This window comes from Sciurus carolinensis, chromosome 4 (assembly GCF_902686445.1).
Source record: "Sciurus carolinensis chromosome 4, mSciCar1.2, whole genome shotgun sequence".
Taxonomy (NCBI): Eukaryota; Metazoa; Chordata; class Mammalia; order Rodentia; family Sciuridae; genus Sciurus; species Sciurus carolinensis.
The window spans coordinates 167,458,433-167,473,050 of NC_062216.1; the positions used below are offsets into that span (position 1 = coordinate 167,458,433).

General features: G+C 41.0%; 1 protein-coding gene across 3 annotated transcripts in view; it reads right to left on the bottom strand.

The window, feature by feature from the left end:
• Nucleotides 1-8,370, bottom strand: part of Dmc1 (DNA meiotic recombinase 1) — a 36,732-nt gene extending 28,362 nt beyond the window's left edge. For 2 of the 3 annotated variants that reach the window (XM_047550375.1, XM_047550373.1), the window contains exons 1-5: nt 8,185-8,358; nt 6,735-6,821; nt 6,007-6,051; nt 4,119-4,265; nt 2,288-2,370 (exon numbers count right to left, since the gene is read on the bottom strand). In XM_047550375.1, the coding sequence (XP_047406331.1) occupies nt 2,288-2,370; nt 4,119-4,265; nt 6,007-6,051; nt 6,735-6,785 (326 nt within the window). In that variant the 5' untranslated portion in view covers nt 6,786-6,821; nt 8,185-8,358. Of the gene's footprint in view, nt 1-2,287; nt 2,371-4,118; nt 4,266-6,006; nt 6,052-6,734; nt 6,822-8,184 lie in introns of all 3 variants that reach the window. The other variant, XM_047550374.1, reaches the window with a different exon arrangement.
• Nucleotides 8,371-14,618: the final 6,248 nt, after the last annotated feature.

Sequence of the window (14,618 nt, forward strand, 5' to 3'; positions counted from 1 at the left end):
TCACTCAACAAATATTTATTGAGAACCATTTTATCTCTGGGGAATAAAGCAAAGAACAAAAGAAACTGAAATCCTTTAACTCATGGACCTTACATCCTAGAGAGATGTCAGAAAATAAAAGTAAAGTGCTGGGGAGATATCTCAGTGGTAGAGCACTTGGCTTAGTATACGTGAGACTGGGTTCAACCTCCAGCACCACAAAAAATTTAATTAATCAAAAATATAAATGAGAAAAATAAGTTAGTATGTCAGACATTATTAAATGGTATGAATAAAAATAAGACTGAGAAATAGGATAAAGACTACAGAGCTTAAAGGAGGGGAGTTTACATTTTCAAATAAAGTGATCAGAGAAGGACTTCTTGAGATGTGACATTTTAGTAAACCTGAAAGAAATGACAAGCCATGTAGATACATGAGGACCGAGTATTCCAGGCAGAGGGAACACTGAACACAAAGGCCCTGATGCAGGTGTGTATCAGATACATTCTAAGTAAAGCAGGCCGGTGTATCAGGTACATAGTAAACCAGAATAAAAGATGAGATTAGACATTGGAGAAGACTTTGACTTTTTCTCTGGATAAAATGGGAAGTCACTGGGGTGTCTTGAGCAGAGCATCACGTTCTGATCTACCTTTTAAAAGGTGGTGGGTAGCACATGCCCATAATCCCATTGGCTTGGGAGGCTGAGGCAGGAGAACTGTAAGTTCAAAGCCAGCTTCCACAATTTAGCATGGCCCTAAGCAATTTAGTGAGACCCTGTCTCAAAATAAAAAAAGAAAACTGCTGAGAACATGGCTTAGTGGTCATTGCCCCTGGGTTCAATCCCTGGTACCAAAAAAAATACATACATGGATAAAAGGATCATTCTGGTTCTTGTGTAAAGCATAAACAATTGGGGCAAGGTCTGAAGGAAACAGATTAGTTAGAAGGCAGGATTTGTTAATGGATTACAGCTAGTGTGTGTGGGTGGGAGGGGTGGGGAGAAGAATGGCAAGAATGACACCAAGATTTTAGGTCTGAAGATCAGTAAAAAGATCTCAGATGAGGGGCCTGCAGGAGGAGCAGATATAGGGCAAAGAGCAGAAGTTTGGTTTTGGATCTGTGAAGCCTCAGTTGTTTATTGAACATTCAAAATGGAGGTATACTTGACTATAAAATCCTTTCTTCTTGCAGTCTCTTACGAAGCCAGGGTTTTCAGGAATACTTTGAGGAAACACTACTTTTGTTATAATTGCTCCTGAACACCACTCTAACTTAAAGACTAATTCTACCTAGTAAGGTAGGGGAAAAAACCCATTCTAGTCAATTTGTATGGGTTTGAGATGATAATATGTCTTAGGAATCATAAAATAGTAAAAAAAAAAAAAAAAAAGTGTTAAAATTGTCCCTGCTGAAATACAAAATCAGTACTGGATTATTTTAAAATATTCAATCTAACAACTGATTTTTTTTTTCTTTTTTGGTTACTGGGTATTGAAACGTGGGGTGCTTTACCACTGAGCTACATCTACAGTCTTTTAGTAATAATAATATGATATTATTATTATTATTATTATTATTATTACTATTATTATTATATATTTTGAGACAGGGTCTCATTAATTTGCTGAGGGTCTCACTAAGTTGCTGAGGCTGGCCTTGAGCTTGTGATCCTCCTGTCAGACTCCCGAGTTGCTGGGACTACCTGCATGGACCACCACATCTGACTCCTAATAACTGATTTTGGTTTTTTGTTGGTACCAAGAATTAAACCAAGGGGCACTCAACCACTGAGCACATCCCCAGCCCTTTATAATTTTTATTTTGATACAGGATCTTGCTAAGTTTCTCAGAGCCTTGCTCAATTGATGAGGCTGACTTCAAACTTCTGACCCTCCTGCCTCAGCCTCCAGAGCTGCTAGGATTATAGGCGTGCACCACCACACCTGGCTAACGACTGATTTTTAAGCCCAAAAAGTGAAATGAAACTTTCTTCATCAGTGGAGAAGGAAAGGAAATGAAAAGTTAAAGTGATTTTTAAAAATAGCTTATAGATTAACATAGACTGATTCAGAAATCACTTATATTTTGGGTCTGAATTTCTTGGAAGAAATTTAATCCTGTTCCTATAAGCGGTCTGTAATTTGCTTCCATTTGTATTTTTGGGGAAAAAAACCCACAAACTACTCCAAAAAAAGAAGCTATTTATACCAATTTTAGTAGAAATAACAACCAGATAAAAGAAAAGAAACATGGTATTCCAAAGATTGTACTTAGTGGTTATAAAAAATGTTGAGATACACACTCAAATTCCTGGCTCCCAGTGGTGATATGGAAAACCATCTTCCTCTTTTCACTATATTCAAATGCAGTCAAGAAACCTGGTTCCTACAGAAAGATAAAAGGATAGGTTCAAAAATGGTATAAGATAGTGGTTGTAATTTTGAAATGCTGCCAAAAACTATATGCTCAATTATCAAGGTCATCATTTGGTATAAGCTACAGTTCTGTCATCTTTGAAGGCAGACCAGATCATCATTAAAAACCTAACTTTGGAGCCACCCTTCCTAGGTTCAAATTGTATCTCTGGTACTTACTAGTTATATATGGGGTAAATTAATAATGCTGTAAATCAGTTTTCACTTTTGGATCAAATGGTGATCATAATAGTGTCTCTTTCATATGGTAGCTGTGAACATTAAATGAAATATATTTATGGCACAAATCAGAATGGTATTTTACTGAATGATTCAGATGATTTCATTCAACATTATCATTTTTTCTGGCTCTAAAAGTTTTGAGAACAAAAATCCCTATTTTCATTATTCAACATTTTTTCACATGGTAGATATATACACTACATATTTGCTGAGTTAATGAGCTACAGCTTGGGCAGTGGTGTAACTGCACAGTGCAGTGGTGAGTGTGGATCCCTGTGCTATCAATTGTGTTTCCCTTTGTTATTCCATATAGTGATCATTGTTCTCAAACTTTGGAAAACTTAGAAGAAGGAAGAGCAAGCCCAGGTCTAGCTTTCACTAAGAAAGAATAAGACTTTGGGGTGCAGTAAAAGGTGCTTGAGAAAAAGAGGGTTTCTTTTCTTTGATAATGAGATTTGGTTTCCAAAGAAAAGAAGACTAATGTCTAGGAGTTATTAAGCAGTAGTTTCCCAAACTGCTCCCAGGTACTGCTTGAATGCTTCCTTAGATACACTGGCAGTTATGGAATTGACCTGTGAATACACTGAGTGAACCCAAAGCTACAGCAGTGGGATGGGTTCAAAGTAGTATAGCTGGGTCTTTTTCAAGTTCAGGACAACAGTGCCACTTTCATCTCTCTCCACCCCTGACTGCCTCTGAAGAAGGAGGAAACCAAAGGGCTGTTGGTGAAGACAGTTTCTGTGCTCACTGGGACTGAGACTCATACATACAAACAGAAATGAAGTGGCTTAATCTTGGTGACTATCTTTCTGCACATTCCTGGTTCCAGAGCTGGTACTTCTAGTGGTCCCCAAGAGCTCCACACAAAAGCTTGGGTCAAAGGCATATATGTTTTTGCCTGGCAGCTGCATGGGCCACTCATAATCCATGGGCCCACTTAGAGGGTATGGTTCCTTGAGCACAGCTGCCTCAGTGAGCATCACCATGGTCATATCTATCTCAGCTGCACACGTAGACCCGACCACTGCTATTTGCTCACCCGATGCTCTTTCATCAACTGGCCTACACCAGGTGAGAGCAACTGCCTTGGTACTGAGTTCTTTGCAACAGCTTTAGGTATCTTTCAGAAGATAAGACAAAAGTAAGGAGGAAAATGGGAAAAAAATGAGTGACAGAAGGGACGGTAGATAAATAGAAAGCCAAAAGTACCATAAAGGGAGACAAATGGAAAATTTTGGTAAAGATACTTACCTTAAATAGTGTTCCAGGTCTCTTAACCCCCTACCTCAATCTTTCAGAAATTGATCATATTGCTTTGGAACCAAAATGATTAAAATGTTAACTTGGGAGAATCATATATTGTGATCTACAGGAATTCAGAATTCCTACAATAGTTTCTCATATTCATAATGAGAAAGGCTACAAAGACTGATGAAACCCTTCTAAACTAAAACAGCAAGAAAGGATTTTGCTTACAATGAGTTTGTTGGCTGCCTCTTTAATCTTGTCCACTTTAGCTTCTGAAAGCCCTTTGACATTGCATAGGGCTCTTCTTGTTGTCATTTGTATCCCTTTGATGGTACAGATGCCTACTGACTTCAATTTCTTAATGTCGGCCACGTTCTGTAAATAAAAGAATGGGCACAACAGATTGATAAAATGCCAGTCTAAAAGGCTCCCGTACTATGTATGTCATGTGCTTTCCTGTCCATCTCCTGCCATCACGATGCCAATTTTATACAAGCAACCAGGTGGAACCCACCCACCATGTAGCCAAATGTTCTGGAAATGTCTGAGTAGAACATACCCAGCAGGCTGCCAAATGTTCTGGCTGTGCCCTGATTTCCCAAGAATGTTAGTGAGACCATGGCAATGTAACAGGGAATTCAAAAGAAAAGTCAGTTGGTAGAAAAACTAACAAATTTATCACACATTCTCCCCCTCAGTTCAGCTCCTTCCTTCTATAGAACTTCATTACTAAAATGTTCTTCTAAATTTTTGAAAGATTTTTTTCCCTTCTGCCCCAGGAGAATGCAAATAAAAAGATCACCAAAAGACTAGCATTTTTTTCTTGCTTCTATTTTCTAAAACCAACAGAAAGACTTTAAGTAGGAGGATTTCAAAAGATAATGTCAGTGAAGTTTTACCATCAATGTTTACTGCTGAAATCTACCTAGCTTGTTACTCAAAGTTTGCATTTCTGTCAACATCATTTAATCCAGTCGCCTGACAAATAGAACTAAATTTTATGATAATAAACAGAATAAATCTAGACAAGCAGATTAGGAATGGTTAATGGTTTTAGAGGAAATTCTGAACATCTCCAACTGGATTAGTGGTTCTCAATGAGGGACAATTCTGACTCCTGGGTACATGTGACAGTATCGTGTGCTACTGGCATGAAATGAGTAAGTGGAGGCCAGTTTTATGGATTCAGCTTGACATGACATGACCACAGTCACACCCACCATAATTGCCCCAGAATAATACAAGCTGTTTTTTCCTGCATAGTTTTCCAGCTTACTATAAACAGACCAAACCATGAGGGTGGAATGTGGAGCTTTACAACTGGACCCTGGAATGTGCCTGACTCTTTGATATTAAAGATAAACCAGAAACATTCCAGAGTGGATGAAGTAACTTTTTTTTTGACATCAGGAAGCAGGACTTTATTCTGCAATATGGAGGAAGCATGCTTTGCCCACCTGCCCCAGACATAAATTGTTATGACTCACGTACTGGCCAGCAATGCCCCTTGCGGATACCCTGCAGAGTTCTAAAGACAAACCAGAGCCTGAAAATTCTAAGCTTTCTTCCCTTAAACACACCCATATCATTATTTACAGAATTCACTTCTATACTGGTATCAAAAATTATACTAAAAATTTATCACTAAACTAACTTTATTATACTTTTTTCCCTCTTAAATTTCTTTGCTAAATATCTTCACTGTCCTGACGACTTCTGCTTCTTATTTTCTTGGGGCATACTGTGTCCTTATCCTTGGATGAAGTCACTTTCATTTTAACCAACATAAATACCCTCCTTCTAACCTATATTACGGGTATCTGTTTGGTCTTCCTGATGTCCAGAACTGTGCTCTTGTCAGTAACTCCCCCAGTTCATTGCACTTGGCAATCCTGGGTCTGCCCACTTCTTTGTTAGGGTCTCAGGGCACTTTGGGTGTCACACACTGGAACCAGGTTGTTTTGGAGTACTAAGCATGATGCTCAACACTGTACAAAGCACAGGACAGCCGCCTACCCACCCTGCAAAATATACAAAGAATCATCCAAATGCCTATAAGATGCCTATGAGAAACTCTGAATTGGACAATTTAACATGGTATTGAAAAACTACTTACAATTCCATGTTTCTGTAATAGGTCGATGTCTTGAAACAAAGATTCCTAAAGGAAATGGAACAGAAAATAAAAAAGGGAGTTTTGACTCTTCTTATCCAAATGTTTCATATTTTTTAAAGAGTTAATTCACTGTTACAGGTTACCCCCAAATGCCTCAAATTCCACTTTTCCAGGCAGACTGAGGTGGGATTGATAATGTTTTTTCAAACACATTGTTACATATTTAGAAGAAGCACCAACTTTGAAAGGTCTGCAAAGCCAATTACCTTTGCCATGGCTTCCCTGAACTTTTAAAACCTTTACCCAAAGCAGTGGAACATTTGATCTATTTTAAATGGTTTCTCAACATTCTTCCCCTCCAAATTTTGTTCTTCATCTCCTAGGACCAGACTCCTATTCAGTACCAGTGCATAGGTACCAGTATGGCCACGCCAGTTGAGTTACTGAAATGTTTTCACACAGAGCTGGGTGTGTATCTCAGGGGCAGAGCACTTGTTTAGCATGCATGAGGGCCTGCGTTCTATTCCAGCGCTGCGAAAACAAAACAAAAATCCTTTCACTGCCAGTTGCTAAGTAGTTAATCTTAACACCCCTTGACAACCAAGTTGTTCCATACATAACTATTTCTTATTTCTACTGTTTCTAAATATAGTAGCTGAATCAAGGAACTTGATTTTTGTGTGTGAAATGACTGAATATCTATGTATTTTTCAACATATTTGTTATACCTCGTCATCTTGGAATCCTGGTTCTTCCTGTACAACTTGATCCTCTTTCATGTTGAAACAAAGGGTTCAGCAGTAAAAGAGTCAATTCTGGGAAAATAAATGTTTTTAGGAAGTAGTTATAGTTCATATAGTTTTTAAAAAATCCTCTGCTTAAAAGATTCTTTGATTTCATTTCAAAGTCACCAAAGACGGAAGAAATGCTTTGGAGAAACTAGGCTGGTCTATCTTTTCTGTTGGGTTTGTGGCATTATTTTGTGTGGAGGGTGGGGGGAATGTGGAAGCTTAGTTTCTTCTTTCCTTAACACTGTTCACTTTTTATCATTTTCCAATTCCTATTGCAGTTTATGACTAGAATATCTTCATTGTTTATTTGGAATGTTTTTTATAATTATTACATTATTATTATTATTTGGTACCAGGGATTAAACCCAGGAGTGCTTAACTACAAAGCCACATCCCCAGCCCTTTTTATGTTTTATTTTGAGACAGGCTCTTGCTATGTTGCTTCAGGCCTCGCTAAGTTGCTGAGGCTGGCTTTGAACTTGCGATCCTCCTGCCTCAGTCTCCCAAATCGCTGGGATTACAAGCGAGCGTCACTGCGCCCCACGAGAATTATTACTTTTAACATTTTAGTTTCAGTTTAACGCCAACCCAAGAATCTCGATGCTGTGACTTTCTTCTGTGCATGTATCACCTCAATTTAGACTACTCTCAATAAACAGATTTACTTTTTCTCATGTATAATGAATGCTTTCCTGCTTAATAATAGTGAATAGGAGCTCGGGTAACTGACAAATCATTAGCGATATTTTGCTTCAGAGTATTGACTAATTTAAAGATTTTGTAAAAATAAGTGAATAGTCAATATAAGATCAGTGCTGCGGGTGTAGTGGGGCGCACCTGTGAGGCAGGAGGAGGGCAAGTTCCAGGCCAGCCCGGGCAACGGGACCAGACCCTGCCTCAAAAACTGGCAGGGGCTGGAGAGGGAGCTCGGGGGACAAAGCAGGGATGAGGGGCAGTAAATAGTCTTCAATTTAACACTGGAGAATCTTTTTTCTTTTTTTTTTAAATCAGGTTCTCTACAATAAAACCTGGTCCACGTATCATTCTTCTGGGCCGGTTCGACCTCCGCCTCGGAGGCAGCCAGGGTTGGCCGCGGACCGCGCCCCAGGGCACCAACACACCCCGCTCGGCCCATGAAGAAGCCAAACGCTCGCTCCCATCGCACGGAGCGGCGAGCGGGCACCAGGTCCCCGCCGGCCTCGGAGGCCAGGCCGCCGCCGCCCGGGTGCCCCAGGGAGGCCGCGAAAGGCTCGGCCCGACTTGACTGGAAACGCGGCTGGAAGCTCCTCAGGACCCCCAGGCTCCCTCCCGGGGTTGGGGCGGGACGCCGTCGCCAGCCCCGGACCCGGCAACCACCCGCGAGGAAGGGGCGCGCTTCGCGCACAGCCTGCGTTTCCCCTCAGTCTCCACACGCTTTCCCTTTCGGTCACTCAACGCCCCGGAACCCACAGGCGCCACCAGATTTTCAGGGTGAAGCCCTCCCCGCAGCCTAGGCTTTCCGGCCTTCAGCTCAGGATTCTAACTCGGACGTAGAACGCGAGGGCGGACCCCGAACGCTGAGACCCGGGCGTCGCGGACCAGAGGGTTTAGCGCCTACTGGGGAGGGGGCGGAGGGGGCGGGGCGAGGGGCGCAGAAGGTGGGCGGGGCGAGGAACTGGGGGCGGGGCGCAGAGCGAACGAACCCGCAGTGGGCGGGTCAGACGGCCAAGCAAGGGGCGTGGAGAGGACCAGGGGGCGGGGCCAGGGGCGGGCGGGGAGTGGGGGCGGAGCCAGGACTGGGAGCGGGGAGTCGGGGCGAGCGCGAGAGGAGCCTCTGGGGGTGGCGCTCTGGGATGAGGGAGGGGTGGTGTGCAGGAAGAGTGCTGAGGAGGGGGTCTTGGTGGGAGGAGAGGGCTGGGTGCCCCTCGAGCCGAGGCAGTCTCGGAGATGGGGGACCTTGGGACCGGGGCGGTGTGCAGTGCGCAGGTGGCTGACTTGGGCGAGAGGGGACACAGATGTTTACCCTGGGCTGCGGGGTCGGGTGTGGGGATCTGTTCTCCACTGCCCACGGCTTTCTTCACTCCATGCTTTCCTTACCTGGCTTCGCACCTCGGTGTTCCCCGTTTCCCTCTCTTCTCCTTGACACTCAACGTGTGCCTCTCTTGTCTGTGATTGACACACCCAAGGCCCATTCAGGATGGAGAGTGATTTTTTTTCTTCGTCCTGGCTTGAAGTTTTAAATAGATCCCAGAAGACAAACATGTTTTGATTCCGCTTTTAAATAGAAATTTTAGGCCTGCCTTCGTGCCAGCAGAGCCGACTCGTGCGGTCTCATTCTTCTCCCCTTAAATGGGGACTGACTGGAGGAGTCATGAAACATTTGAAAGAGCATCTGTTGAGGTGGAGGTTGCGAAGTATCTTGGAACGAGTATCTATGCAAACAGTTCTTTGGGTTCAAGACCTGGTAGAGGACAGCACTTTTTCCTCTGAATCATTTTGATGAAATAAATAGCAAGCAATTCCCACAATTGCAGCTGGGATTTTGAACCCCCTCCCAGGTGGGTTGTTTAAAGAGCCAACAAATAGCTGCCATTGCTTTTCAAAATCTGTTATTTTCCAGAAATACAACCTGTCCTTGTTATATGGAAATTAATACCCACTTTGGAAGGAACTGGTGATAGGCTTCCACTCTTGAGTCCTCACCTAAAATAATTATAGTAAGTTTTGAGCGACTTGTTAGATGAAGACATCAACAGAGTACGGAAGAGCTGTAAAGAGCACAGCAAGATGATTTAGGGAAATCTAACATATGTAGTTTGGTGTAGTGACAGCTGGGAGAGAGAAATGTTCATAATATTTGAAGGTTGTGTGCAGTACACTTAAAGAAAGAAACCGAAATGAGCTTGGTAATGACAAATTCATGAAGTTAGGATAGAATCACGTTGGGATATCATATTGATGGCTAGATACTACTTTAAAAATATTTTAAAACAAAGACAAGCCCTGGAGGAGTTGAAAAGTGCATGTGAAGTCCTTTGCAGTCAAATCAGGGCCAAAAGCATGTGAGTTTCATATCCTACAAAAATTCTGAAAATGACGTAGGTGGGCTCTCAAATTAGTGGGAAAATGATGAATTTGGTGAATGGTGTTGGAATGACTAGGTAGCCGTCTGGAAGGAAAATAAAATTGGAGCCATATTTCACACCTTATATCAAAATAAATTCCAGATGAATAAAAAACTTTAATCTGAACAATATAATAATAAAAGTACTAGAAGAAAACATGGGGAAGTTTATTATTTCATAACAAAAAATCTCTAAGTTAACACAAGACTCAGAAGCCATAAAGACACTGATAAATAACTATATATATATGTATATATATATATACACACACATACACACACACACACACACATATATATATATATATATTTTTTTTTTTCTTTTTTAATCCTACATGGCAAAATTTGACTTTCCTACCCAAGGTGTGGAGTGAGAATTTTCATATTAAGTAGTAACTAGATAATATAGCTCACCTCATTTTTAAAAATCTTTCAGGGAACCACCAATTTCTCCATGAAATTTTGTGTCATTTTTGTCTTCTAAAAATAAGAAAACAGTGGAGATAATCAAGGCCTGAATTTTAAATCATTACACTTTACTGCCCCTCTGTGGACAACTATCTTATAACCAAATAAAGGCACATGATTCCAGTGGGTACAGTTAGGTGGCCTCAAACTGCTGCCTGTGGATATACATTCTTGGAGTTTTAAGAGGTGAAATTTGAGAAATTTTGATAGAGAACTAAAGGAGGAGTTGGGCATAGTGGCACATGCCTGTAACCCCAGCAGCTTGGGAAGCTGAGGCAGAAGGGTCACAAGTTCAAAGTCAGCCTCAGCAACTCAGTGAGACCCTGCTTCTAAATAAAATACATTTTAAAAAGGGCTGGGAATGTGACTCAGTGCCCCTGGGTTCAATCCCTGGTACCAAAAGGAAGGAAGGAAGGAAGGAAGGAAGGAAGGAAGAAAGGAAGGAAGGCGAGCTTGTCGCACATAGAGTGTCATAGTGTCACTGGATAGATCTTCCCTTAAACATGTTTCCTTCATTCAGAAGAGATGCATTGACCCATATTTGTCAGGCAATGTGCTAGGCATTAGGTGCTGGGTTTCAGTGACAAGATGCCAACCTCAGAGAGGACCATAGACAAGTACAGAGGCGATCACAGGAAGTACTACTGTCATGGCTTAAACTCAGAGTCGGCCTCTCCCCTGTCCAGGGATCCTTAATTCCCCATGAATATTTCCATTCATATTAGAGAGGTAAAAGTTTCCAGCCTCCATCTCTCTCCAGCAGGACAGAGATACAGCTGCCCTATCTAAACTCCACTTCTTACATTTCGGGGTTCTTTTCACCCCACACATGCACAGATGACCAGTTGTCTCTTATCAAATCAAATTTTATTGAAAACATTACAGTATATAAAGAAAAATATAGGTAAATTCTAGGCAGCTTTTTAAAATTAACATCCAACTTTCTGAAAGCAATAACATTTTAAAATTTAGTTTCTCTTAATTATTCAATATTTATAAATCTAATACATTTTAATAATTATTTAATACATTTAATAATTATTTCTAAGGGAAACGTTGATGAATGTTTCACCAACTCAAATTCAATAGACCAAAGACCAAACTCCTTTAAATGAATGGTTCTATTTATAACAACTTAAACTACATCAGTTTTCTTTTCTTTTTCTTTCTTTCTCTCTCTCTCTCTCTCTCTTTTTTTTGTCCTGTCTTTAATTCTGAACTTTCACACTTGCCTGCAAGGAACTGATTTACATTTTCAAAGTACTGCTCCCCAAAAGTCCCTACCACTCATACTGACCAGAGTATTCAGGACATGAAATCTTTGGCTATATCAGTTCAGGAGTATGCTGGAATTTTAAGTTGTTTACCAAATGTACATTTTCCCACAGTCCAAGGGGGAAATCTTTTTAAGAAATTAAATTCTTGACGGGCGTGGGGGTTCTCTCATGGGGACAGTCTAGTTTCTAACCTGGTTCTCACCTCCCATTGTCTTCCTTCCCGAAAAATGTTTTTGTTCTCTGCCATGTAAATCTCTACTTAGCTTCGGGTACTTTTGCCTATGTTCAAAACAAGGTTGGTCTTTTAGCAGGATACATTCCTCTCTACCACGCAGGATGTTCCACTCAGGTCTGAGAAATTGTACCCAAGGTAATATTCTGTTTACAGCAACAATTCAGCAAATTTTTTTTTTTTTTTTGGTGGTGTTGGAGATTGAACCCAGGGCCTTGTGCGTACTAAGCAAGCACTCTACCAACTGAGCTGTATCCCCGGCCCCTGGCAAATGTTTTTTTGAGCTCCTACTTTGTGCCAGTTACTATTCCAAGTGCTGCATAAGCCCCCAAGAGGAGCCTTTGGAATAATACTCACTGACGGCTGATGGTATCTGAGAGTCTAGAATAGTCTTGGGAGTGGACAGAAGCTGGCATTCATGACTCTTGCTCCGGTGCAGGGAAGTTGGGTTGCAACAGCTTTGTTCACCTCTGAGATCTTCCACCAATGTGAAATACACTCCTCCAAGTATTCAGCAAGAAACTGTGAAACACTGCCTCAGCCCCAACCCCAGGTTTATTGAAGATAAACATCATTTCTCAAATGTATGGTCCAAAGCATGGGGGAAAAATGTTTTCCTCACTTCTTCTGCTGTGGGCCATCCCTCGTGCAAGGAAGTCAGTGCTTGATGATATTACGAAGAGCCACACTCCATTGCTCCATCCATGCACCTCCAAGACTAAGGCCCTCGGAGCCTCTGCTGAGCCCTGTGCCTCTCAGTGGCTGCTCTTCTGGCTGCATGTAGGTTTAAAATGACTGCTGTTCATACAGTGCTGGCTACGTTCTTAATCCGGAGTTTTCCCTTGTTCTCCTCCAGTTACAAGGATGGATAGAGTGCTATGGGAACGTGTGAGTTGCGTGGCTGGAGAAGCACAGCTGAGGCCAAGTCTCTTGAGTGGCTGGTTCCTCAGGTAGTAAGAGGAGACAGGCTGACTCAGGAGACGGGCACTTACTGGAGCTCAGAACTTTTTTGCAGAATAAATGGCAGACTAGTAAAACACCTCTGGCATTCTTTAAACATTCCAATTCCCTTCTTGTTCTCTTGGTATTCTAGATTCATCCATCTTGCCATGCCCATTTTCCTTACACTTCTAGGGTATGTAGACATTTCAAATATTGTGCTTATTGCCTCTGGCAGGGGAAGAAATATTCTGAGATAATAACCATTCTACCGTGTGTGCATTTATTAACCTAAGGGGGCTTCCTAGAGATTTACAGAAAAAAGAAATAGAAACTAGAAAGAAAACATCATCCATTGGTTTATTTATTTATTTAGATATTGGGGAATGAACCCACGCCATGGGTGCTTTACCATTGAGCTACCTCCCCATTCCTTCTTTATTTTGAATTTTTGAGACAAAGTCTTGCTAAGTTGCTGAGGCTGGCCTGAAACTATGATCCTCCTGCCTCAGCCTCCTCAGTCACTGGGATTATAGGTGTGTGCAGCCTTACCTGGCCCATTCAATGTTTTATTCTGTTTGTTTGTTTCAAAAAAAACTCTCTGGATTAGGTGTGAAAAAAATCATCTATTGGTTTACAAACTAAAAACAAAAATGCAAGCCAAAAAGTTTCTTTGTTCAAAGCACTGATTAATAAAAACAAAAAAATTAAGTTACACTTTATATATATATATATATATATATATACACACATATATTTCACATGAATTCAATTCCTACACTTTTCACTTTATTTTTTAAAAAATATTTTAAAAAAATTTTTAGTTCTACATGGACACAATATCTTTATTTTGTTTATTTAGTTTTTTTATGTGGTCCTGGGGACCTAACCCAGTGCCTCACGCGTGCTAGGCGAGCACTGTAGCCCTGAGCCACACCCAGCCCTACCCTTTCACTTTCTAATAAACATTTTCCACTTCTTTTGTTTGTTTTGTTTTGTTTTTGTTTGCAGTGCTGGGGATGAAATCCAGGACCTCAAGCATGCTAGGCAAGCACTCTGCCACTAAGCATAATTTTAAATGACTGCATAATACATAATATTCCTTAGTATGTCTATGTTTTTACAAACTCAATTTCTCTAACATCAGATATCATAAATTAATGTTAACTCTCTTTCATATATATATATATATGCAAAATATATATATATATATTTTTTCATATTTAGGATTACTTACCTTTTTTAAGTTTGTTTGTTTGTTTTGGTACCTGGTATTGAACCCAAGGGCACTGGACCACTGAGCCACATCCCCAACCCTTTTTATATTTTATTTAGAGACAGGGTCTCACTGAGTTGTTTAGGGCTCCATTAAGTTGTTGAGGCTGACTTTTAACTTGTCCTGAGCCATTGGGATTACAGGCATGGGTCACTGTGCCCAGTCGGATTACTTTTCTTAAGATAAATTTCCAGAAGTATAATAACGGATTCAAAAGGTATAGACAGTTTTAAGGATCTTGATACAATTTTAAGGCTTGTGAAAAATGTTGTACCAATTCCCTCCAGAGAACTTGCAGTCCAGCAGGGAAAACAGACTTTATAAAGTAGTAAGTCGTGAGTTGAGCACTCGGACACGAAGGCGACCGGCAAGTCACAGTTCTTGGGAGGGGCAGCCCCATCAACAAGTCATTCAAACCAAAGTGACACGATTGACATGATATTCCCTCCAGTTTAAGACAGCACTTGTTTTTCATTGTCTTTTATTCTGATTTGCCTTTTTCATTCATAAACGTTTTATTTGACCA